The sequence below is a fragment of the Accipiter gentilis genome, chromosome 10 (assembly GCF_929443795.1).
Source record: "Accipiter gentilis chromosome 10, bAccGen1.1, whole genome shotgun sequence".
Taxonomy (NCBI): Eukaryota; Metazoa; Chordata; class Aves; order Accipitriformes; family Accipitridae; genus Astur; species Astur gentilis.
Window position 1 is genome coordinate 36,586,904 of NC_064889.1, and position 25,455 is coordinate 36,612,358.

Sequence of the window (25,455 nt, forward strand, 5' to 3'; positions counted from 1 at the left end):
GTGGGATTTATTTTATTCATTCTGGGGGCTTTCACAGCTTTATGGCTGTTGGATATTTATGTCCCCAAACTTGCAGCAAGTTTGGTGAAGGCCCCTAAATTTATTTTAATTTAGGTTTTTTATTCTCTTTTGGTAGATGGGCTCTATATTAATATTTATCTTTTTATTATCGTGTTTTTAAGAGTCTTAGGGGGAGGGAACATGTTTTAAGATGTTCGGGTACCTTTTCTCTTAATGGAACGCGTTTCCTTCAAAGCTGCTGAGGTAGTCCTTCAGCCACACTGCCCCCTCCCCCTCTTCCCCTGCATTGCATTTGTGCTGTATTTGGTTTTGGTTTTGGTAATGTGACTTTGTGTAGTCTCTAAACTAGTGGCATGTTAATATCAACTACTAATGTTTCCTCTTCTGGGGAGATATAGCTACTGAAGAGCTTAAAATACTTAGGTTTTAACTAGTAAGTGACGTTTATAGTCACAAAATTGTGTAGGCTAAATTATAGAATACAGTTTCTTTGGAGGAAGTTAAGGTGCTAATACTGCTGCATATGTGAGCTGCACCACAACAAATATTAATGTAGAGCCCTGTGAAGAAATAGAGATTCAAGTTGGTAAAGTGGAAAAGAAGAATAAGAAAGCTGCAGGTTTTTCAGTTTGTCAGTTTCAGGGAAGACCTTCTCATCAATGTCGCAAATACACCAAACTTCACAATATTTTGTCTATTGCAACAGTACTGAAAGACATAGCGCTTTTTTGAAACCTTGTGGAATTCTGTTGCATATTCAAAATTTGCTTAGATATATGCTTTTATGTGAAGTTCCTTCTTTCACACAGTGACCAACAAAATATTCAACCTTTTGTGAAGAAAAATGAGCTTTAGTGTTGCTGCTCACTCTGTTGCAGATATATTGGCTTTGAATGCTTGAGGTTGCTTAAAGACAACTTCAGCTTCAGAAGAACAGGTTTTGTCCAAGGAGGTCTTGCAGCCTATCAGCAGTGACATAGAAAATTAACAAATGTTGGAGTCAGGTTTTATAACTACTTTAAACTTTTGAGATCTTATTAGAATTTGTTTGTGGTTTTTGCTGAGCATAGATTGTGTTTCATTTCTTTGAGATTTTGCTAAATAATGACCCCCACTGTGATTTCCAGTTATTTTAATTAAAGGATAGAGTTGTAATTCTTAACTTAGTTATGAGTGGATTTCCCATTCCTGTTGTACTCTTCTTTGTTTGTACTCTGCCCTTTGCATTTTTCCTGTAGAAGGCCCCCCTGAATCGTCTGTTTTCCAGTCGGACTAGACATGTCCTCTGTTAACTGTTTAAAAAATGATTACTGAGCATGGCGTTGCTTTTCTAATTCTCATTATCATGCTACCCTAGATAACAGTGAAGATGAGAACAACACTTCAAGATACACTACTGCAACTAGTATTTGTTTCATGTATTTAGTCTGTAGGAACATTTGGCTTAGTTCTTATTTCCCTAGAATGTCTAAGGAAACTATTTAACCAAAAATAATATGCAGTATGGCTTGTACTTCTTGCTTTAAGTATCTGAATCTCTTGGAGACTAAAAATGAAAAGTAGGTGAATTTCAAATGCCTGATACTGAACTCATATTATCAGTTTCCATTTAAGACTGATGCAGCAGGAGGTAGTTTTTATCCAGCTACTCATGTTCAGCTTGTCATCAAGCACACAAAGCTAATATTCAGATACGTATGCTGGTTTGTGTCCAATGGAGTGCCCTACTTAGATCCACACTTGGGTTGTATCTTATAAATTGATACCCTAGTGAGAGCTAAAAGTTTTTGAATTTGGAGAAATTGCTTTGATCTGGTTTTGTTGATGATAACTAGGTTTGGCATGTTCATGGAAAAAATGTCTCCAAAATGCAGTTTCTGTTTTCACTGTCATTGTTTAAGCTCTGTATACTAATACTTCGGAGCAAATGAACCATTTCTTTGTGTTTTGGCATATTTTGTGAGCAAAACATAGCATTTCTCAGCACTGCATTGCTATAGATTTTTTTTTTTCCTTGAAGCTGCTTTTAGGCAATTCCAAGAAGATTAATTTCATACTATCTACTTCTGAAAGATGCATTTGACATTAAGACAATGCCATGGAGTATTATTGTATGAATTAAAGGGGGGGTTGACTCTGGGTTTTCCTGATATGCTGCAAATACTGCTTGTAATTTCTGGTGGGTAGTTCACACATCCTTCACTTCCATCCTTTACATTCCTGTCCTTTCTGTAAGTCTCTAAAGGACTGGACAGGACAGGTCTTTTTTGTTCCCTTCTTGGGAGTTGGTGGCTTTAGCAGATTACATTTGTGTTACTCTGATCTGTTAGCACAGACTAAAGTTTGTCCTTAGATTTGCAGCAAGTAGTGATGCGCGTTTTTCTTTTGCTTTGTGTTTTGTACTTAAAGATACGTGTGCAAGTGCTGCTGTCTTTCTAGTCACGAGGATGCCATAATGGCTCTATGCTTTTTGCTGGGAGTATCTCCTTGGCTGTTAGACCAGCTGGCCTGTCATCTCTTTAAAACAACTTGTAAAATTCTCATCTCGTGCAAATGGTTCATATTTTGCTCTTTTTATGAAATTGTTAGTGACGTTTTTCTCCCTGCCTCTTGTGTGGATCTAAGGGGGATAGTTAAAAAAAAAAAAGTACATTGTAAATGATATCGCTTTATTTTGAGGGATAGTACAGTGTTTTTACTGATACTCCAGTATCGCAGCTCTCAGTATTGCAGCAGTCTGTGTATCACAAAGTTGTACATCTCACTGTTTGTGGAATTTCTTTTCTAACGATGATAGTATTTTATTGACTTGACTTTTATAGGTATTAATGGAAGTAGGTCTTGGGGAGTTTGCTTCTTTTTTAAGCTTGAGTAGAGGTACATGACTCTTTTGTTTTTTTAAAGGGCAAGAATTACTGATATTCTGCTAAATTGGGTGAATTTGCACCCACTGTTTTTAACAAGAGAAGTGAATGGGAGATGTGGCAAATAAAGTACGTACCACGCATGAAGTTTTGGCTTGCTTAGAATTGTGTGGTGAGCTCCTAATGTGTTCTGTGCCTTGCCTAATAAAGATTGTAGCCCTAAAATACTCTGAGGAATAGGCTACCTCCAGAAGAATTTTTAAAAGAAGAAGTTTTTTTTAAAGTGTGTCTACTTCGAATCAAAATGATCAGACCAGTGAAATAATGGTAGTGACTGGGTTCTATAAAAATGCAGCTATCAGTGACTACCATATTTTCCTTTAATAAATTGGGGTAGGTAGATACTAGTTCAGAGTAAGAAAAGTTTTGAGGCGGCTGTTGAAGGGATCAAGAGAATTGAAGTGATTCTGAAGTGTAATATACATAATGTTCTTTTTGAAGTTCTGAATGTGAGAGTTTTCTTACAACAGTGTAAACAGCAGCTTTATGCAGTCTTTTGATTGTCAGAGCGCAGATTCTCATTAAGACTCTACTAGAAGAAAATAGTTCAAGTACAGTATTTGTAGATTCTGTTGTAGAGTGAATGCATTTTTACTTTTGTCTTGCGAAGGTCTATTTGAGGGAGCCAGGCACTTCAGCTTGCTGCTTTTGCAGACAGCCATATCCTGTCTTGAACCACAGGATCCAGGATGTTATCCTCAGTCGTTTGTTCTTAGAATCCTGACGAGTTGGTATTGACTGTCCATGGTGTGAACTGTCAATGAGGGTTGGTATTTATACACCTGATCACTTTTTTGAATAGTGAGGCGCTTGCACCTTCTGAACAAGTTTACAGTAACTTGTTTTGTTCTTACTGGCTTTCTTGCAGTAGGAACAATAGCTGTTTTAATGACAATGAATTTAACTTCTCCACAAATATTGTCTTGAACTTATCTTAAGGTTTTTCTTTCTCAGGGATTTAAAGAAGTTTAAAAGTTTTGAGAAAATAGTAGAATTTTAATGCCAGTATCACCTTAACTAAAAACAAACACAGAACTTTGAGAGCTTGGAAGCTTCCTTAAAAATTCTCATTAGCGGTTAAAGCATATATCTCTGTTAGCTAACTGCTTTATACCAGATTCAAGCTTCTGACATCTCAAATTTTATTTCTTAATTTTTTTCTAAATCTTAACCATGTTCCCACGTGCTATGCAGAAAGGGTGTCTGTGTAGAATTTCAACTTCTGCTGCCCTTAGTAGCCGATATGTATAAATGGTTTTTGCTAACAGCAATTTTGAATTACCAGTTAATGCCGTACAACCAAAGGAAGCTATTTCACTGTCTCCCAACTTAGGAAATTATGTAATGCTTTGAGATGAAGATGTCATGCAGAGCGCTTTTTCTTTCTCTTTTTTTTGTCGAGTTACTTGCATATATGTTACTTGCACTGAATTCTTTAGCTTCTTTCCCATAAACTTTAGTGGAAGAAAACACATTTTGGTCTTTCATTTGTAAAGTCTAGAATAAGAAAACACACTTAATGAGACTGTTTAATGAAGGAACCTGGCTATGTAAGTATTGTAATTTCCTTTGTTTGTGGTAGGCAACAGGATTACCTTGTTAAACTTCTGGCTTATGTATGAAAAATATCAGAAAAGTAAGGGCAAATTGAAAGTAGTTTTATAGTTGCCTTTACTTCATATGCTTTTCTTAAGCAACAAATTGCAGTAATTGAAGTTTGGCAGCTTTTTTAATGAAAAACTAAATTATGGGTTAAACTCCTTGGTTTAATACAATTTGTGTTTCTGTTAACTAGCAGCAGAATTTCAGCATTTGCTACTTACTGGTAGAGAAGAAAAATTCCACAGCACTGCCAGTACAGGTTAGTTTAATCTGTAAGTACCTGATGTTCCTATTTGAAATAATTTGTTCAAATGATACCACTTAAATACATGAGGGGAATTTTGGTCTCTGAAATGTGAATGTATCTGTTATCTACTACTGTTTTCAGTAGTGAGTGAACGTCTAGATTTTTTTTGTAAGATCTGTAATGGTTTTAACTAACCTTGCGGGTAGGTAATATCTGCAAGCACTTTTAAGGAAAACTTAATTCAGAACCTTAACAAATAGCCATTGGTGTTACTGAAAAGTTTGAAGATATAAAGTTGAAGTCACTTCATCAGTAACATGCCTATTCTAAAAGAGGCTGTTTTATCAGTGAACCGATGATAGGATACTGTATTTGTTGTATTGGGGAATAAGCAATTCTGTAAGAATCCATAGCAGTAATGTAACCTTTCTTTCAATTTTCTTTAGCTGTTGCTAATTACTGTCTCTTGCCAACAGATTTTTACTTTGTTAGGCCTGTAAGCCAGGAGCTTTGTTCTTCTTGGTTTTTTTTTTTTTTGTTAGCCCATTTCAGCACTTCAGAGGCTACCTACAAATGTGGCTTTGCCCAGCTGTTTTATCTTGCTCCAGAGTTACTGCTCTGCCTCTATTCTTTTTTCTTCTGCCCTATTCCGTATTCCTGGACATTTTAGCATTTTATTTTTATTTTATAGAACGTTTTACACCTTAAAAGAAAATAGGAGAGATTCTTTGTAATTGGATAAAAGATGCAACCTTCTCCAGAATAGCTGCATATGTTTATTGTTATTTAAGCTTTGTGTGCCTCCTCTCTACATGTTGGCATGGGAGATGAAACTTTCTGTGCTGTAGCACATAGCATAGTTTCACAGTTGGATGAGCTGTAAAACTCAGTGCTTTAATTCACTTCTCAAGGGCATGTTATCACACAGTGAATTTGAGGGGCTTTTGAAATCATTGGTGGATAATTATATAGAAACTAGGTATTGGAAAGATCATACTAGTGTGGTAGCTGAACGGACCCTTTAGTTTTGCCAGCTCATTTGAATGGTCTAGAGTAGTTCCATGAGTGACTTGATGCTTCCAGCAGTATTGCTTATTTTAGAATTTTGAAATCTTATGCAACACTGCAGAATTCATCATACTAACATAAAAAAGTTTCAAGGGGATTGTACCTTCCCAGGTTTTAGAATAGTCGCATTTGAAGCCCATCTCGTGGCATCTTCTCTACATTAGTTCTCAGTCACTCACACTAAACTGCTTTGTCTGCAAAATTAGCTACATGCAAATTTTTGAGTAATGTTGCACAGGTGTTTCTCCCTAGAAGAAGAAAAACAGGAAAGTTGTATAATAAAACTTATAACTTATCTTTGCCTGTATTTCATAAATCTTGATGGCAAATGTGCATGAATAATAGGGATACCTTGCTGTGAGGCCATTATCCTGTTAACAGAATGTGTGCATCTTTCTTTTAACTTCTGTGGTTGACCCTAGTTGATACTTAATGCAATGCTCAGTAATAAGTCGGAATGAGTAACTGATTGCTTTTGGCTGCTGAATTACTTTGTGAAGTCTCAGTTTTGACAGTGGTTGGATGCTGACCTGCACTACTTTATATCAGCTCGGCAATCAGTGGGGATAACTAAAGGGTAGTCGTGTTCTCTATTGTCTTATCAACAAAAAGTATATTTGTCCGGGGTAGATCCTAATATGAACTCTGGTAGAATGTCATCGCTTTGTGAAACCTTTTATGGCAATTAATTGCAGAACTTTTTGGTAGAATTAAGTTTATTTTCTTTTGAGACGGGACCAAAACAGTACTAGGAATCTGAGCTTTCATAACCAGGTGAGCAGTCTTAAGTTCTAGCTCAACTTCTGATACACTGTTGCAGCACCTGTCCAGTCTAATGTGGTTCAGAAGTCTTCCTTCCCAGTTCTGATATGGTATATATGGAATAGTGAGTCAGTTCACACTATTTCCTTTAGACTTCTGCTTAATGACTCTGACTCACCCCTTCAGGGAATCTGGTCACTGTGCAGTGAACCCAGACTACAGACTGGTTTTATTATCTTCTTGAAGTACCTTAAAGCACATGATTGAATTATGTCCCCTCTCAGTAGCTGTACAGCCACAGAAGTTAGTGTGTCATGAAGGTTTTTTCTGTAACTTGATACTGCTTTTGTGCAAGTACTGCGTAAGGGATGGGATCATTGATGTTTTTCAAAAGACAGGTGGCAAAATACTGCTGTTGAATTTAATTCGAGAAAGTGAGAGACTGGTAAGTATGTGCATCACTTTAATGCATGCAAATAATAGTAACAGTAACTAGCTTAATTTTATAGCATTCAGTTTCCAAAGAAGATTCAAAGAACATAATGGAGCTAACGTCATTTGCATCCATTGGGAACCTTCTATGAACTGTATGCTTCAGGAATGAATCATTGCACATATACACATCTGTAATGTGTGTCTACCGCTTTGTAACCGTCTCCGATTAAACAGAAATGAACCACTGTTTCTGTGTATTTTTTTCGTCTCTTGAGGACCTATTTAAATTATTATTGCAACCCATGTTAGCTGTTCCCAAGTGTGTGTAAGTATAAAATCTGCCTTCACTCATTTTACAGTTTGAATAACTTTATAGACAATCAGAGAGCTAGTACAAACTGCAAAAACTCATTCATGGGAGCTTTATCTTAAAGTTTTTTTTATACCTGAAGACAAGCAAATGAAACCTGACTTCTTAACCTGTAGCTTCCTTTTGCTTCTGATCTGTTGTCCTTTTGCTGAACTGACTATACAAAAAATGTGACTGTTTAAGTTGGAAAGGGGGGGAATATGGAGGAAAGTATCTAATGGCATTTTCATAAAACCTGGTGGAGAGGGCATGTTGTTAAGTGGTCTTTTCTAAACCCTTTTAGAACAAAACACTGGAGAGATCAGGTAGCTTTGAAGATGTGTGTCCTTGCAACTCCTGTCTACAGGATGAGAATGGATTACTTTGCTAGGTTGGTTGGTCTCATTTAGCTAACACTGTTTACTCATTTCTAAGAGGTGGTAAAAGGAAGATAAATCCATGGTTTTAATGCTACACTACCTGGAACAATTCCTGGCATTTTGAATTGGGTATGTGTAATGAGGAGGAGCTTAACACTAGGTAGGGAAGACTGCTATTTTGCATGAGATCTTTACTGGAGTTTATGCTTTTTGGCTCTAGAGAAATCTGAGGGGGCATTTGAAAAACGTCATTGTCCAAAAAGCTGGCTAGAGTAAGGGGTTTTGCATGTTGCCTGGCCAGTTAAAGCATTCCCAAGTTTGATTTATCAGTCAGACTCTTGGGGAAATGAGGGGAAAAAAGGATAGGTGTGTGCTTCCTGCCCTGTGAGCCTCAACATCTTGTTTTGCAATATGGGACCCTGCGTGCCTGTCTGTAGGTTTATGCTTTTTCTCTAAATCTTGTTTTTTCTGCAGGGTGTAGGGCGAGGATTGTGTTTATAATACCCTGATGAGGTAAAGAGTTTGTGCCTAAGCCTTTAGTTTCTAAGAGGTAGAAATGGGTATCTTTGAAAAGCAAGACCTTAGAGGCCTCAAAGGAAAGACTGGGGAGTGTGCAGTGGTGTGGGCTACGGGGCAAAGGATAGTTAGCTACAGCATCAAGTCGTGTGTGCAGGCAGAAAGGAAACAAGTTACAAGACAGACTTTCTTGACCAAGTTGTCTGGCTTTAATTTTTTCATTGTGATAACAGTTTCTTTTTTAAAACAAAAGCTATGCTTTTACCACAGCATTTGAGCAGGTTCTATGAACTGTTAGGCAGTTAATGCTTTTTTTTTTTTTTTTTTTTTTTAACTCCTGTGCTTCTCAGTAAGTTTGCATGTTCTATTTCTGCTTTAGGTTAAAGCCATCGTTATGCCCCATACTAGACTTAAGAAAGCTGCCTTTGCCCGGTTAACTTTTCAAACACACACTCTGCCTTGCCCCCTGCATCAAGGGTGGGGGACAGAGGGGACTTTCTGTAACACTCCAGCTTTCACTCCTAGCAGTTCGGATGCTGTCATGGTTTGCTCCTGCAGTGCACCTTCCTAGCTCATCTTGGGGAAAGCTGCCTTTGATGTGCTTAACCTCTTGAGGTTAATCTTAACCCTTAAGTATTAGTTTAACCCTGGTGAAATCTGCCAGCCTGGATTTCGCAAGCAGAAAGTACAGCCCTTCAAGAGTTTGCTTTGCTGTTCTCGAAGGTTGAAGGCAAGGGAAGGAGACAAGTATTCCCTAGCCAGCAGTCAGAAGCTTTGTTTCTGCTTCCTGAGGCCAGAAGGTGAAGGCTTGGACTAGATGTGTAATCTATGGTTTCATCTTGTTTGTTTTGAATTCACAGTGGCTTGCAATTCCTTTTACGGTTTTTGGCTGTGCCCAGATCTTGGCTCCAAGTTGGAAAAGCAAATCATACCTTGCTACTGTTAGAACTACATCTTCAGGTAGGGTAATTAAGCTTGTGTAGAAATGGTAATTCTTCCTAAAGATTGTTTATTAGATTAAAGCTTAAGCTATATGACAGGTTTTCTGGGAATTTTAGAGACAATATTGTTATCAAACAACATGAAACTCCAAGAATAACAGGCAGTTTTATTATTAGAAGCTTAATGTGACACGATGGTTGCAGACACAGTGCTGACAACAAACCCCTTTGCGTTTTTCAAATTAGTAAATCAGGCTAGACAAGGAATGTTTTCAAGCGTGGATATATGCAGTAGACAAATTTGAGTCATGTACTGTGTGGACATTTCTTGGATAATGCTGCAAAAACATTTTTCCAAGTGCAGGAATTGTTTGGACTATGAAATCATAACAGTTTTTAGAAACAGTTTTATGTTGCCAGTATCTAACTGCTCACATGTCTCTGCACCCTTCCCCACATACAGATATATCTAGTATAGTTTGTAATATTTACATGGAGAAGCAATGTAAGAGTGATGTAAAATTTGAGGCCTGCTTTTTATCAATCCTGATGTTTGTAAAGTCAGTTTAAAAATTGGTTACTTGCCCTCTGTGCTTCTGTACTGGATATTGGCTTGCAGGTGATGGGTAGGTGTATTTCATACATGGTACATGTGAGCAAATATGTTAAAGCCGGTGTAGTATACGTGTTGTAAGTTCAGTTAAACTTTTTGTTGCTGATTCAGGAAGAAGAAAAAACATACGGGTGCAATGGACAAATTCTGTTACTGATCAGGACTACCCAGAAATTAAAGTAAAATCCTAATCTGTGAGCTGAGAAGAAAGGGATCCCTGCCATACCTGTTTATTCCAAAGCTCAGTTCTCCATATACTGGGGGCGAGGAGAAATAGTGGGCCTCTTGTCTCACCCCTGCCCCAGTCCCCAAGCAAATACTGCATTTATTGCTGTCTTAAGTTTGAAATCTTGCTTTTGGTGACTCCAAAACTATCAAAGTCTTCTGTTTCAAGGTATATTTTACTAGTAGGTTTCAAATGTTTTTAGATATTTGGTCATTATTGTGATAGTTAAGTGTGGTTATCTTGGTACCTGATGTCCAGCCACTGTTTGTTTTAAATGTGACAACAGACCTTTTCAGTGCTGTATCTTCTGACAGCACTGTAGGTACTGTTAATGTATTAAATACCTTGTGGTCTGCTGATGGTTGGATTAGTTTCAACCTCAATATTGAAAGCAACAAGACCATTAAATGAAAAGCCTAAATAAAAGGTCACATTTTCATTTCCAGGGGGCACTGAATCACGGTGGAGTGGCAAGATAGGAAACTCCTTCATGTGACCACGTATAAATAAATTTCTGTCCTTGGTCCATCCAGAAACTCTTTTGAGAATGTCACGAATCCTGGCAATATTCCACACAGTTCCATGTAGCCACTTCATTCTTCTCTCATCCAAGGACCCACTGATTAATTTATCAATTTTAGTTTTGTGCACAATCTTACCTAAGCCATAACCCTTTCCCAGAAAAAAGTGGGTGTAGATTCTTTTCTTTCTGGTAGGAACATCTTTCATCTTGATGTCATATAAACGCTTCAGGGTTTGAAGGGCTGAGATTAGAATTTCATCTTTATCTAGATTAGGCTCTTTGGCTGAGATTAGAATTTCGTCTTTATCTGGATTAGGCTCTTTGTCTAATGCCTCATCTGGCCAGTACAGCAAGGTGAGCAAAAAATGGGCACTTGCCGGAAATGGTCTTCTTCCTTTAAAGAATCTTACACTGAGCTCACGAAGAGTTTGCAGTGGAAGAAGTTTGGCTGATCCTGGTGCTAAGCATGCTAATGTGATGTGGCACAAAATGTAATTGATCAGATCGTTGTCCTCCAGCCTGTCCCTTAGTGGGTTCTCTGTATAGAAACCGAGGATTTTTTCTAGCTTTTCAGCTGACCTATTCTCTTTCTTATCTGTTAAGAATGACAGGATATTAGTGACACTACCTCCACCACTCTTATAAATATTCATGCGTCTAATCAGCTGGCTCTCAGGGCCACCATTGCTGTCCTCAATAAGTGATGTTGAAATGAAGAACTTGGCATATACCTCAGACTGTCTTTTGAGCCATTTTCTGGGATTATAAATTTGTTCTTCCTTTTCATCTTTTTCATCTTCCTCTTCCTTCTCATGGTGTTTATCTGTTTGGAAATAACTTAGGTCTTCTGAAATCCATTCCAGAGCATTGTACAGGTTCTGACGTAAGCCTTTTAAGCGGGAGTGAAGCCTTCCCCATGTTTTTTCAACGTCTTTAGGAATGTAATCTGTGATCAGGTATTTCACAAGCTCAGAATATTCCCCCTCTGGACTTCTGCGAAATACGTTGACTGTGGACAAAAATCTAAGAAGACGACATCCTACTTCTACTTCTCCAAAATAGCCAGCATTGTTCATACTGTCACGTTCTGCTTTTGCAGCCTGTTGTGCAGCCCTGAAGCATTTCATAGCTTTAAGAGCGATCTCTATCTTCTGAATGATCCTTTCAGGAGTGTCTTCCTGTGTCATTTTGTCCACAGTGAAACTAAACCATTTCCTGTAGACTTGACCTTCTGTATCCAAAATGTAAGAATCATTCGGCAAATGAGATTTTGCAACCCCTGCCCAATGTTCTGCATCTTCAAATTTTTCATTGTTGTAATGTAGTCTGGCAAGCTGCTGGGCAAAAAAAGGATCTCTTCCAAGGAGTTCATATGCAGCTTTTAAAACAGCTATAGCTTTTTCACAGTCTTCAGCTTTACAGACGTGCTCAATGAATGGGGAGAAAAGAGTGTCAGTATTGTCACCCCTGCTTCTTTTATCACGTCGAATAAACAGATCTCTGATGAACTTTATGAATTCCTCTCGTCCAAATCTGTTCTCAAAGAGTGTCTTTTCTTGAAGAAGAGTCATTGCAAGTTGACTTTGAGGTTCATTCCCTGAAAGCTGATGCAGGATTTCTTTTGCAACCAGACAGTGAATTATCCGAACAGATGAAATATAGGTGGTACTTTCCCTTAGCTCAATAAAAATCATTCTTGCTTGTTCACTTAAGTGACTTTTGAAATCATAAGCTCTTGATTTCATTTCTGTATATACCCCCAGTCCCAGGAAAGCCTCACAGTGTGACAATGAAACATAGGAATTAGGTACATAAAAATTAAGCAAAGCCACATAACGCATCAAGCATGTATCACGAGAAGAACGGTCTATGTCTTGCAATATGTGCCCTACAAAGTCTCTCACATATGTTTCGTTGAACTCCTCACACATCAGGACAAACGTAAGTATGAATTCTGGCTTGACATCTTTCTGCTTCAGTTTTTCAAGTTTAGTTCTGAACAGACTTTTCTCTGAGTCCGTCAGCTTGTGAGTGACAGCAACTGTGTCCAGTGGAGAAGCCTTGCAAAGCCTTTCAGGGTCATTCGATCGTCTGCAGCACATGAGGATGAAGTAAGGTCTGGGGGAATTAATTTTCCTAGTTGCTACAGCATCCATTAACTCATTCCTTAGTTCTTCTAAATAATCTTCGTCATAATCCTCAATTAGGAGGAGCACAGGAAGACAGTGACTGATTTCTTTTTCTTCATAATCTCTAAATGCAAGTGCATGCTCACAGACAGTTGCAGGTGAATATGAGGTTTTGATAACAGCACATCTTAAGTCCTTTCTTCTTTTCCACAGAACTTGTCGTGCTATTGTGCTTCCACCACTTCCAGGATGGTGAAATATCTTTAGTTTAGCCACAGAATAGTTGAGTCCACTGCCTCGTAAAATGTCATCTAGGAGTTTGCTGGCATCCTTACATGCTTCGCGTTCAATGATTTCCCCGCAGCGTCTTTTATCAGCAAGCCAGAAGTTTTCCCAGATTATTTTTCTTCCTCGGTAAAAATTTTGTTCTACTTCTTGTATTTCTTTTTCAGTCAAAAGATCTAATTTGATATCATCACATTGGTCAATACAAAGGATTTCTAGGGAAAACAGTTTCTCTTCTTCCAGTGAGGGAAGTGTACATAGTCCTCTAGTGGAAACTGGCAGATGTCTGGGTTGTGCTGTAGAAGGCAGCATTGTTTGAATGGTGGTATCTACGTGACTCAGTTTCATACCCACAATACTGCATTGTTCTAGTGTCTCAATGCTGCAGGATGCCTGAGCTAGATTAGCCCACTTCCCATAATTTTCTCTGGACTCTGCAATGCAAACGATGTACTCCGTGCCATTCATCTCTGTATAGAATTCCTGAAAAGTGTCCACAAGTGGTTTCTGCACTGGTGACAGCAATAGGAAAAGCACAATGAAAGACCGCTTCGGCAGGATTTCGTCACAGATACGAGTAATTGCTTTCTTAAGGTATTTTTTTTTCGTTCTAATCCATGTATTTTCATCACAAGGTTTTTCATCCCCGAGGAAGTCACTGCGCCCATTGCAGAATATCCAGCTGGTCTGATCAAACAGGCATAAATGTTTCTGAGGGGAAGGGTTGCCAGTCTTACTTTCATTGGAAAAATCCTGTAAAAAATAAGACCTTGTTGCATGATGTTCTTTGTACTTGCTGTACAGCCCTGACACATTAGAATCTTCATCAAAGTCAAAGACGCAGAAAATGTTCAAGTGCATTAAAAAGTTGATATATTTCAGATCATTCTTTTCACATCTGTTTGTGACAAGGATGTACCGTAGGGAATCATCCATATAGCTTTTGCCATCATTTAGTAGAATTGATAACTTCCTTCCTAAATTTTGAGATATTTCTGTATGTACTTCTGTGCTGGAGAGCTCAGCTTTTTCTCTTTGAGCATCCCTGTCTTGTAAACCCTGAAAAAAAGTAGCTAGGTTGTTGTGCTTTATAGGTTCAGACTTTGCTCCTACTCTCTGATAGAGAGCTCGATCTTTTGTCAGGGTCACCTTCTGGCTGCCTTCATTGTATTTGGGCAAATACACTTCAAAAAATCTGTTCTTTACTAAACTGGATGTTGGTTCAATGTCAACCTCCACCACAAATCTTTGTTCCTGAGAGTCTTTTGAAATCACTTCAACAAAAACAGGTGGGTGAATACACTTCCTTGCAATTTCTTGTACACTTTCACAAAAACATTTTTCTATGTAATCTAATGCATCAACGTAGTATTCTCGCTCTTTAACCTTTATGCCAACGATCTGGCCGTGTTTCCAACCCCTATCCTCAATGCTGTCCATGATACCAAAATGTATGGTGCCATTTGTTCGAATGTTCATGCAGGCTGAAGCAAATCGTATCACTTCGCAGGCAAATTTTGATTGCAGTTGATTTCTGTTCAGTTCGGCAGCAGTGGCAAAAGATTTGTATTCATGGCAGGGAGTGATTAAACCACTGACTCCTGATTCTGGAGCAAGAACTCTGTCTTTCACATATTTGAAATCAGTATTCTGACTTCTAAATGGTCGACAGTTGCAGAGCTCTAAAACATCATCAGTACTTTTACGTTGGGAGTTGCTACTTCTCCTGTGCCTCTTGCCAGAAGTAGAAGCTCTGTTGTCTCCACTAGGTTTATCTACAGGGCCACAGCTGTCTCCACTTGAAGTTTCCTGAGTGGGGGCATTTCTGGGTCTTACTGGATCTGTTTGCATGTCAGCTCCGTCAGACCTTTTGCTGCTGGAATGCTTGGCTTGCTGTGCCTTTTGTTGTAGCTGCAGAAGTTCGTTTCTCTTGCGGATTAACATGTGGATTTGACCTCCCTTCATACCTATGCCTTTGAGGAAAGAGTCATCCAGTTCCATTAGCGCTGGACCTGTCACTTCTTCCACATACAGTTTTTCTACATACTCTTTCTTGATTCCAATAGATTCTAGCCAACATTGGACATCATTCTCATCCCATTTATTCACAGGTAATGTTCTGTAATCTAGAAGTTGAAATTGTATGTTAGTAGTACAAACTAAAAACATGTCAGCATGCTTGACAAGGCATTATAATCCTTGCAAAACTGGCCACGTAGAATGTTCAATTATTTTCTTTCTACCAGTCACAGTGAGAGACAGTCTTAACTTCTCAAATATGTCAGTTCTGATGATGAAAAGCGTCTTTAACCTTGATCAAAAGGAGTCCTAAGCAATGATGCAAGACATAAATTGGTGAAGCAGGAAACCATGAGTGAGGATTGGAAACGATCCTCAAAGGGAGTTATGGAAATAACCCAAAATGTTTTTTTGTAAGGGAATGATGTGATAAGGTTATTGGAACTGACGGGGCTGAATTCTCTAAACTAGAGAGGTTTCGGTAGATCATTTACCCACTTGAGTCTGTTTATTTTCTGCTAAATGAAGATAGCATCAATACAGACCATAAGATGATGATAAGAATACCGATTAGTTCCCCACTGGAGATGAACCCTTAAAATGCAGATACTAAAAAGCAAATTACTACATATAAAGGATGAATTTTCTGAAAGCCACACTTACCCATTGCCTTTGATGAGGAAAATCCTGCTGTTAACGAACAAAACCCTACAGCAAGAAAAAATGACTGTCTTCAAATTTGCAGTTAACATACCCGTGTTAGTTAAAGCTGACTTATTTGTTCTGTTTTCCCAACCTCCTCCCCACCTCTTTGGTCCGAGGTAGTTTCTGTACCTCTAAAAGCCTGGTCTTGGCAGCTACACTGCTTCTGTACACCTGTACTGTGTGAAGGTAGCTGTTCTTGCTTCTGACATACATGGGAGTGAAGGAGATGGCGTTTTCCTGGTGAAGCGTGTGCTGACAGCTGTGCCTATCTAACAGCTACTTCTGTTAGATACTGGAAGAAAGAAAGCCCAAGACTACTGTATCCCCTAGGTTGTATAGTATCTCTGGCTTTTAATTGCTGTCTTTTTCTCACTCACTCTCCTTTCCCCTGACTCTGGCTCCCTCACACTCCCTTTTTTCCTCCCTCTTTTTTTTTTTTTTTTTTGGTGTGGGTACTCTCTCCCTCTTTTTTCCTTTTCTTTTTAGTGGGGTGTCCTGGCCTGATTGGTGACATCCTCTGCCTTGCTCAGGCTCCATTTACAGGGGTACAGAGATGGACTGCAGCAGGGATAGCCGATTCTCTACTGCAGGAGGAAGCATGTTAAATAAGTCCGCTCAGCGTTAACACCAGAAGCGTTTGATAGATTCACGTAGTCAACAGTAACCATCTATGAGCTACGGACTAGCCAACAAGGGTCACAGTGAAAGGTGCACGGTGGTGGTGGTGGTGATGTTTCTCTTACTGCAGTGTGAAGGCTCAACTCTGTGCTGGTTCAGCAGGTGGCTGTAGCCAGGCCAGCTCCATCCCTGCAGCTCCTGGTGATACAACACCGACACAGCCTCTGAATTGAAGTGTAAAAGGAGCAGTTACCAGCATAGCCAGCTGTGGGGCTCTGCGCAAACTCCGTGCAACGGCTGAAAGTGCACAGGTTGTAACTGAGGGAAGGCGATGAGCGCTCACTCCCCAGCACCACGGCTTGGCAAGAGGTGAGTTCAACAGAAGGTGACGTTTTGGGAAGATAACTGGGTCTAGGAGACATGGAGACGGTAGAAAAAACTATGTGGAGCGAGTGCATATTTACCATTTAAGCACCCTGGTCAGCTTTTTAGAAAGCTTGTGGGCTGGGCTGTCTGAGGCACCAGCATGCCCAGTAGCTCTGGTTTAAGCGAGCAGCTCTTAAGGGGTACCCGTTACGGCACTGCTCTGATGTGCCATAGGTCGAAGTGGATCCCTCTGGGCTAAGTGTAAACAGGCCAGTTCTGAAAATGGTTGGAGACTGATTCCCACTGACACCTGGTGCAGCCTCCCCTGAGAAACGGGGCTAAATGTCCCTGAAATAGTGGCCTTCCAGTGCCTTTGGCTACCGCACACCCTCCTGGGGCTGTGCTTGTACAGTGACTTGGCTTGTGGTGAGCTGCCCGCCCATTTTCCAACACGGCCTGCTCTGACAGCTGATGTCAGGCGCCATTTCACAAGAAAACGAAACTTAACAGAGAATAGAAACTAAGGTGCGGCAACGGGTGGGCAGTGCTGGGGAAGCACATCGGTGGGACGCAGAGCCTTGTGCTGGAGGGGGCCCGCGAACCCCTGCTCCCACCCGTTTTTAAGAGCGGGGGGCGAGTGGCAGCGGATTTTTGGTCCCCGCAGCCTGCGCGCACTCCGGGGCGAGGGGTTGGGGGGGGAGCTGGGTGCTACTGGCAGCATGGGTGGGCAGGGAAGGGATGTGGGGGCAGAGGTGTCTGTGGCCCACAGTAGCAGTAAAGTAACCCTCCGGGTGGAGAGTAACCTTCCCCCCCCCCCCCCCCCAATGCAGGACCACCATGGCGTGGGGAGGGCTTACCTTGCAGAGCCCGCAGATAACGGAGCTGTCCCCAGCGCTGCACTGCCGGAGCCTGCCTGCGAGGAGAGCGTTTCCGAAGGAGGTGAGGGAGGGCAGGCGCTCCAACCTGTTAGGCTCTGCCAGCCCGCCGCTTCAGCGGGACGGGTGGGAGCCTGAGCCCTGGAGGTGCTTTTGCAGTGCTCCTGTGGCTGCCTTTAAGGGTCTTGCTAATGGCGGCAATAAAAAGGGGAACTGCTTTAGACCAAGGTTGTGGATGCCCCACCCAGTCTCCACCCTCTTCTCGGCACCGCTGTTTTGCTGGGTGCTGCTGCTTTTGCAATCCAGCCGAGTGGCACGGGGCGAACCCCTTGTGTTCACAGCACACCCGGGCCGGGGGCTGTGTCCAGGGTGCTGGGGTATTATTTTAATTAGGCAGCTCTGCCCCCCACCCCACCCCCTTACTGCCCTCTACATCAGTTGCCTCCTCAGGCCAGGCCAGCTCACCAAAAGTAACTAGGGGTGAAGAGAGGCTGGCAGGGTCATGAAACACAGCGGCTCATCAGCCCTCTGTAACGCTGGGGCACAGGATGGGTGCGGGGAAACTTGCACTGTGAGGTATGCTCTCAGCCTTCCATGCTCCAGCAAAGCTGTCTTACAAGTTTTTTTTGTTCTGTAAACCACGTGACCATTTATCAAACTTAGTTTCACATGAAAAAATGTGTTTACGGGGTTATCTGTACTGCACAGCAGTAAAAATTTTTGCAGCATGTATTCCAGCTATTTTATCTTCTCTTTTCACCTGCCTCAGAGAGAGAGAGACACTGTGTGTGTGTTTCCTGCATCTGAGTCGTATCTTTGACTAGCAGGAAGCCAGTAGTTCCGAGTGGGCCCCTGCTCAAAATTACCAGGCGTGTGACCCGTTTCCGGGGAGGCGGGATGTGGGTGCTGCAGGCGCAGTGCAGCTGCAGGTATGTTACCCTCGTCCCTGGCTCCTGTCCCCAGCCTTAGTTCTGAAAGCTGTGTGTGTTAGTCCGCATGGGGTAGCAGTCCAGATTATTCTCCCAGGCACACGTTGTCACTGAAAATTGCGGGTTTCTTTTCATCTGAGTACAAGTCTTTATTTAGGAGACTTACAAAAGAGCTTTACATGAGAAGTACAAAAATATGAAATAGGCTTTGAATCTTCTTAGGTAAAACTACTGTTATTTTTTTTCAAGCTTTAGAAACGTGTAACTTGCACAGTTGGCATCTTAGGTAAATTGCTCTCGTACATGGTAAAACTAGGAGAAAAAACTTCCTGTAAAGTAGCTCCGGAAAAGTAGCTCTATGTACCCAATCATACACATCACTATCAATAATTTAAGACACAATGGCACAGTCATACAAACTCCCACTTTGTAATTTCTCCTTTAATGAATTCCATTGAAAGATGCAGTATCACTTTCCTCTTCCAGTTGTTATAATATAATTTAATACAAACACAAAACTGATTAAGAATGATTTGGCATGTTTTATACTTGTACCACTTGGATTTGATACCACTTTGTAGTAAAAATTAAATAAATATAAATATGTTAAATAAATATATTGTAAAAGAACAACCCACTTATATTAGAATTCAGCATTTCTTCATGCTTCCCACACACTTAATGCTTTCTCACAGCTTTAGGGTCAATGAAAAGAAATACTGCATCTTTAAAAACATAGGCTCACTTGGATGTAATTAGCAACCCATACAAACAGAAAATGGGGTTCCTTTACAGCTTTATCGCACCCATTAAAAACACTGCCTATAATTTCACTGTTCTGTACATCTCGTTTTCGATTTAGCTCCTTTTTCCCCAGGATTCATCTTACCTCTGGCTCTGCAACTGGCAACTCTTCTTTATAAGAAAGTAAGGAACACTTGCAGTAGATAAATGATCAGCCTCTCACGAGGAGCTCACAGCTGACATCAGTGTGTTTTTCTGAAGTTACTTGTGTAGCTCTGTTCTCATACTGTGATTTAAGTCAAGGACTGTTCAAGCTCTTCTGTGAATACTGGTTGATATTTAAACAATGAGGCTTATTTTCAAAGTAGGTAAACCTTAAACTGATTTTTCAAGTCAGTAGTTTTTTAGAACTTCATTCTATCTGCTCATGTATGAGGGACTAGTTTTCCAGGGTAGTACTGATTAAACAGAAATTGTACTCTTTACTGTTGTTTGGATAATCATAAATTATTCTCTTTACAATCACTGTGGTGTGCCTAATGCATAACATAGCAGTAGTGCAATGGCAGGTTCTGATGATTTGCTACAACTAAAAGGCTCCTTTTGCAGATCCCTGTCCCTAGTAATTACATGATTTGAATCACTGTATTTTGATTCTTTGTAGTAAAACACATCAGTTATAAAACCACGTACAGTACAGGGATGTTGGGTGACGGACGCAACCAGCTTTTGCTCTCCATTCTCACTGTCTTGAAAACTGCTGTGGAATAACTCCATCACCAGGGTTCATTGCTTTTCTGAAGTTACCACTCTCTCCTTGGGCTCCTACCATCTCCTGATCCAGTGCAGGCAGAGGTACAAGGCACTTTTTGGAAGCTTGGTTTCTTCAAAGAGAGAATTCAACTCTTTGATCCCACTTTTCCCTGCTAAAGGTAGGCCTGTTTCACAGCCCTGTGCTTGGAATGTTGGTCCCAGAGAAGAAAGCTCCATCCCTCTCCTCTCAAACAGTGTCTCCTGCAAGGCTCAGCTCTGCAGAGTCCTGATAATAGTAATGCTGGAACAGTCTTTCTTGGCAGCAGATATGCATAGCATTGTAGGTATGTAGGAGCAGGTGAGGGAAACGAGCTGTAAAGTAACATACAAAATCATCTGGGATGGAGCCCAGGGTCTCCTGCACTTCGGGAGGCAGTTCTCTGTAATGGTGCTTCTATAAAGGAAAAAAAGAATAGGGGAAAAGCTTAGTCAGAGGGTATGTGTTCAAGGATCCTCTTCTAAATACAGCTGTCTTTTGCATGGAAAGTAGCCTCCTATTAGTCTATGATAAAGCAGCTCAATACCTAAAATGAGGTAAGATAGACCTAGACTGGCAACAACCAGCAGAAGGAGGCAGAACCATAGCATGTGTGTTGCTTAGGGAAAGAAGTCTTTTACCTTATTTCGCATGGCCCTTAGAAGATCCCGTACTGAGCCTCCTTTATAGGATCTGAATTTTCGAAGATCTGCAAAAGAAATTACAAGGTTTCTTTCTGTATTTTGATGCTGGCCTCAAAAGTAAGGTATGCATGCCTACAGTCACGTATCCTTATAGGTGTGTTTCAATATATAAACGTGTACTTTAATTTGAAGAAATACTTTGCTGACAAGTAAAGGTCATGTGCCAAAAAAACTGAGACAGTGTTATCCTTACTTTCCTGGGAATAAGAGCATGTAACTCCTTTCTACTCTGATAAAATACCATCTGTTACCTGTCTGAAGAGGGACAGTGATGTGCTCTCTCCAGTCCATTTTCACCACCTCTCTTCCTCCTCTTTCTAATTGCTTGACTATCGGACCATCTAAAGATTCTTTCTCTATCCGATCACTGACATCCTGGAAGAGACATTCAGGTTATTGCTAGTTTTATTTCCAAGCTTTTCCCAACAATTTAAAATTGCTGCTTCTAGTCAATTACAACTGCTAACAGTTATGATTCTACTTCTACTATCTACTCCATGACAAAGTGCAATAAATGGATTATGCTTGGGCCTGGGATATAGAAGTTTCTGAAGTGATGAGTTGTTTCACCATCTGCCAAAGCAGTAGATGATGAGGCTCTCAGGTCCTCGGCCAGTTCCCACCCCACATCAGAATTAAATGTGCATATTCACTACAGTGGGCTACCCTGTTCTCGAAAACCTGCCTGGCAACATGTTCTCCGGCATTGCTCTCATAGCTACCTATGCCATAGCTTCCTCACTCCAATTTAAGTTGATAACATCACGTTCTACCCCCACTATAAAACACCTTCTGTAAGACTAAGCCAGTTTCTTCAGAGATACCACCTAGGTATTACAACTTTGCTTCTTCATTCCTCACAGTAAGGTTGTGGATTCTATCACCTCAAACATCAACAATGCTAGGAGAGACTGATTCAAGATTTGAGCATCTACAGGAGTCCTTAGAACTGCAAGAATAGAAAAGGTCAACACAAACCTGAAAAAACTGGAGCTGTTTTTCTAAACTCCAAAAGAATGGGTGTTTTAGCACGCAGCTGGCAGACGGACGTTTCTGAGGGTCCATGTTTATCATTTGCTCTATTAGATCACGAGCAACTATGTCTTCTGCAAGGAAAAGGGTGATAATTCTTAGGCTGCAGGGAAATTTAATATTTTGTTCTTTAGAAAATCATTATGTTCTCTACTTCTCCCAACACCATCCTGACTGCTAGCCCCAGTAGCTCAAGTACTGCCTTCACAGACATGCTGGGCAACCACCAGAAAGTCAGTAGTGTTGAATCAGGCTGATCGTGAAGATCAAAGCTCAGCTCTTTCCTACTCCTCTTTAAATGCATGAAATAACTCCAGTCATGCTTGCAGGGTTCCAAATTGTGTACTCCAGAGGTGCTTTGGGTACCTAAGAACTTTAGGAGCTTTACTTCAGGAGTATGATGTCAGGAGTACAGCTTTTACCACTGCCAGGTTGGGAATCACTGTGAGTCATAGTTCTGTCATTTCTGTTGGCATTTTAACACCCATGGAAAGTTCACTAAACGCTGTAGTGCTTTATGTTTACCGTGCTTTTCTTACCATGCCTCCCTGCATTTAAAGACTCCAGGCTGTATGCACCCAGCAGAATGTTGGCTTGCCGCTGTAGAGATTTGCCAAAGGGATGGCTGCCTTCAGATACCACATAATAAAAGACACAGCCAGCTGAAAAGATGTCCACGGTATACGTCTGCAAATAAACAACCTTTAATAGCAATAACACATTCCCCCCCCCCCCAAGAAGACTTTGATCATCACAGAGTGGTTATTTTGCATCTAAGAGCAGAAAACTTTTCAGAATCACATAGTCAGCTGCAAGCCAGCATGAATGCCCAGGCATCAAGTACTGCGTATCTTCAAGTCTGACTGCAACCGTGTGCCACCTGTTGGTTGCGCTGCCTTCTCCCAGGGGAGCCTGACGGAGAGATGAAGACTTACAGGGTTCTCTTTGCAATCTTCACTCAGCATCTCTGGGGCAATCCACCCTTCAGTGCCTGGCACGCCTGACCGACGGCTAAAGCTGTGCCTGCCCACTGCCAGCTTCTTGCACAGGCCGAAGTCTGAAATCATAGCTTTGACTTTCCCATGGGCGTTGGGCATCGAGATGAGGATGTTATGGGGCTTCAGGTCCCTGTGGACTGTTATAAACACCCATTTATCCACTCCAGGCAATCCCAACAATATTAGTAAATTTTTAACGTATTTACATTGTAAACCTTTCACAAGGCTGAACCACCATTTGTTAAACCAAAGTCCTAACCTCAAACTTGTCTTTGGTAGAGGCTCATCACTTTTTTATTCCATCACCACTAGTCATCATGTTTCATACGACTTCTATCCAAAAAATGCAGTGCTCTGAATAAACCGTAATGACTAGCTTTATTACTCCACTACAGCAGAATGTTACAGGGACAAGGCCGGTGTCCAAGGACAGACACTACTGCTGCCAGCACTAGATGCAGCTTCTATGACTCTCTCTTCTGGGATTGAATAAGCAAGCTCCTGGCACCAGACCTGTTTCTCTTGTGTTTTTTTTATAGTGAAGAAAATATACCACTCTCCATCCAATACTGAAACGAGAGGCATTCTTACCAATACTAAGGGAGTGCAGGTAGGCAAGACCAGATGTTGTCTGTTGCAGGAGAGTGATGGGTTGTAAGCCATGGTGACTGAAGGCCTTCTGCTCAACATACTGTAAATGACAACAGAGAAACAGAAGATTCAGCCACAACATTGCTTATCATTAGCACCTACATAGACAGTAAGTACACCCCCTTCAGCCCCCCTAAAAAAAGGTTAGGCTGGGTAAATTGCAGTCTAATGCTAGTTGGTAACACGTGTAAAAGAGTCTTTTTTTTTTTTTTTGGGGCTGAAGGTAATGATCTTTAAAATGTCATTCAGAGCTAGAATTCTATACAGCACTGTGCTCCAGAAACAAGAGTAGAGGGTCTTTGAAGTCTGGATGGTAGGAGTAGGATGATGACTAGAAGGGAGTCAGTCCTTCAGAAGAAGGAAAATCAAAGGACAACAGCTTCTGTCCTTAAATCAGTACAGGGTTAGGGATGTCTTTCTAAAGGTCTGAAAACACCCCTGTTGGGTCCGTGACAATTACACATTCCTACGATGGTGGGAGTAACAACATCTCCTGCTGCAGGCATTTCAGCAACTTAAGCTAAAGGAAACTGAAGGCCTTCCAGGGAGAAGACCTTCACAAATTCTGTAGGTTTGCAAGTGACCCATCACCTCCTGTAAAGTGGCAGCACACAACTCGATGGCTATGTACTGAAACTGCCGGTCCTTCTCTGTGCAGAAATAGCGGATCACATTAGGATGCTCATCTGACTCTCGCAGCAACTGTACTTCACGGTCTGCAAAGCTGAAGCACTCCGGAAGAATTCTTTTAACTGCAACATCACGGTTATCAAATGTCCCCCTACAGCCAGGAAGGAAAGCCACATCAACCTTTTACGCTCTTTCTAGACAAAGCATGTACAAAGCAAGTGACAACGGAGGACGTTTTATGGAGGCATAAATATTAGAGCATTTATGCTGGAAACAGGTTTGGTCATTAAACATTTCTATGGGAAGTAGTTTTTGCTAGTGAAGAAACACTGCATGAAAATATTCCAGACGCATGCAAAATACTTTTTCAAAAGTTTTGTTTCTGTTCACATTAGATATGGGGGGTGGGGAGGTGGGGTGGGGGTGTGGTATTTAAAAAAAAAAAAAAGAGAGAAAGGACCTAATGCAAATAGGATATTAATTTGTCTATTTAATGCTGAATACACATATTCTACCTGTAAACAATTGTCCCTTCAGCTCCGTGTCCCAGTACATCTTTTGGGTTGAATGAAATCTTGCCAACCATCACTCTGTTTGCATCTTCGTCTGTACAAAAAACAAGAAACAAGGACTAGTTTAGGATGAGTCAAGTCAGTCTTATACAACTGCACATCCTTCTAGGCCAGTATGTAAAAGTCTCTCTGCTCATATTTAACACCACAGATGATCAAAACAAATAAACATCTCCATTTTGGTACTCATGCTGAGCAGGCACATACTCTCTGGTGACCAAATGATCCAACATGTGGAGTCAAACACATTCTGTACACAACACCTGACATAAGTCTGGAAAGATCATGTCTCAAGACGGTAGAAGAGACAAATGGTTCTCAGGAGACAAACTCTTTGTAGAAAGTTTTAAAGACGTCTTGTTCAATTTAAGAAATGCTGACTGACAGTTACGGAAGTCGGTTTACTAGCAATTCCCCTGAATAGCCTTTGAAGGGACAAGAAGATCAGGCAGGAAGGCAGGCCACACTGCATAATCCTCATTTCTTGATTCCAATTAATTGTAATAATACATATTTTTATTTAAATGAACCTCTCCCTAGAATGGCTACAGGTTAGAAGAATATACCGCCATGGACAACATAATCCCTCAGATGGCAGTTATGAACTGTATGTTTTTCTAAAGCAAATAATTCTGCTCAAAGTTAGGGCAGGCACACCTGAATAAATGGTCAGACTAAATGAGAATGATGGTCCTTTTCAGCTTTTGATCTATGAAGTATCATTGATAAGTATTTTAATTGTTGTGCTGTACCATCATTCAGACAGGGGAAATACAAAGACTCACAATAAAAGACACTGGA

At 40.8% G+C, this 25,455-nt stretch overlaps 2 protein-coding genes and 1 long non-coding RNA gene across 11 annotated transcripts in view; 1 reads left to right on the plus strand and 2 right to left on the minus strand.

The window, feature by feature from the left end:
- Positions 1-2: 2 nt before the first annotated feature.
- LOC126043376 (uncharacterized) lies at positions 3-25,447 on the plus strand. 7 transcript variants are annotated; one of them, XR_007507417.1, is made up of 6 exons: positions 3-9,264; positions 16,526-16,732; positions 17,560-18,533; positions 23,341-23,561; positions 24,111-24,359; positions 25,417-25,447. It is a non-coding gene; the product is annotated as an uncharacterized LOC126043376 (long non-coding RNA). The 7 variants fall into 7 exon arrangements; XR_007507420.1 differs by lacking the exon at positions 25,417-25,447 and having other exon boundaries at positions 17,560-17,668; positions 18,374-18,533; positions 24,111-24,201; XR_007507422.1 differs by lacking the exon at positions 25,417-25,447 and having other exon boundaries at positions 3-3,014; positions 3,556-9,264; positions 24,111-24,201.
- LOC126043354 (sterile alpha motif domain-containing protein 9-like) lies at positions 9,393-15,748 on the minus strand. The gene is made up of 2 exons (XM_049811607.1): positions 15,704-15,748; positions 9,393-15,147 (listed from the first exon to the last, which is right to left on the minus strand). The coding sequence occupies exons 1-2, from the start codon at positions 15,705-15,707 to the stop codon at positions 10,421-10,423; spliced, it is 4,731 nt and encodes a 1,576-aa protein (XP_049667564.1). The 5' UTR covers positions 15,708-15,748; the 3' UTR covers positions 9,393-10,420.
- The window catches only part of ERN1 (endoplasmic reticulum to nucleus signaling 1), a 39,808-nt gene continuing 34,139 nt past the window's right edge, over positions 19,787-25,455 (minus strand). For 2 of the 3 annotated variants that reach the window (XM_049811620.1, XM_049811621.1), the window contains exons 14-22: positions 24,598-24,688; positions 24,044-24,233; positions 23,393-23,492; positions 22,739-22,938; positions 22,343-22,490; positions 21,750-21,877; positions 21,023-21,146; positions 20,709-20,776; positions 19,787-20,484 (exon numbers count right to left, since the gene is read on the minus strand). In XM_049811620.1, the coding sequence (XP_049667577.1) occupies positions 20,278-20,484; positions 20,709-20,776; positions 21,023-21,146; positions 21,750-21,877; positions 22,343-22,490; positions 22,739-22,938; positions 23,393-23,492; positions 24,044-24,233; positions 24,598-24,688 (1,256 nt within the window). In that variant the 3' untranslated portion in view covers positions 19,787-20,277. The remainder of the gene's footprint in view (positions 20,485-20,708; positions 20,777-21,022; positions 21,147-21,749; positions 21,878-22,342; positions 22,491-22,738; positions 22,939-23,392; positions 23,493-24,043; positions 24,234-24,597; positions 24,689-25,455) is intronic. The other variant, XM_049811622.1, reaches the window with a different exon arrangement.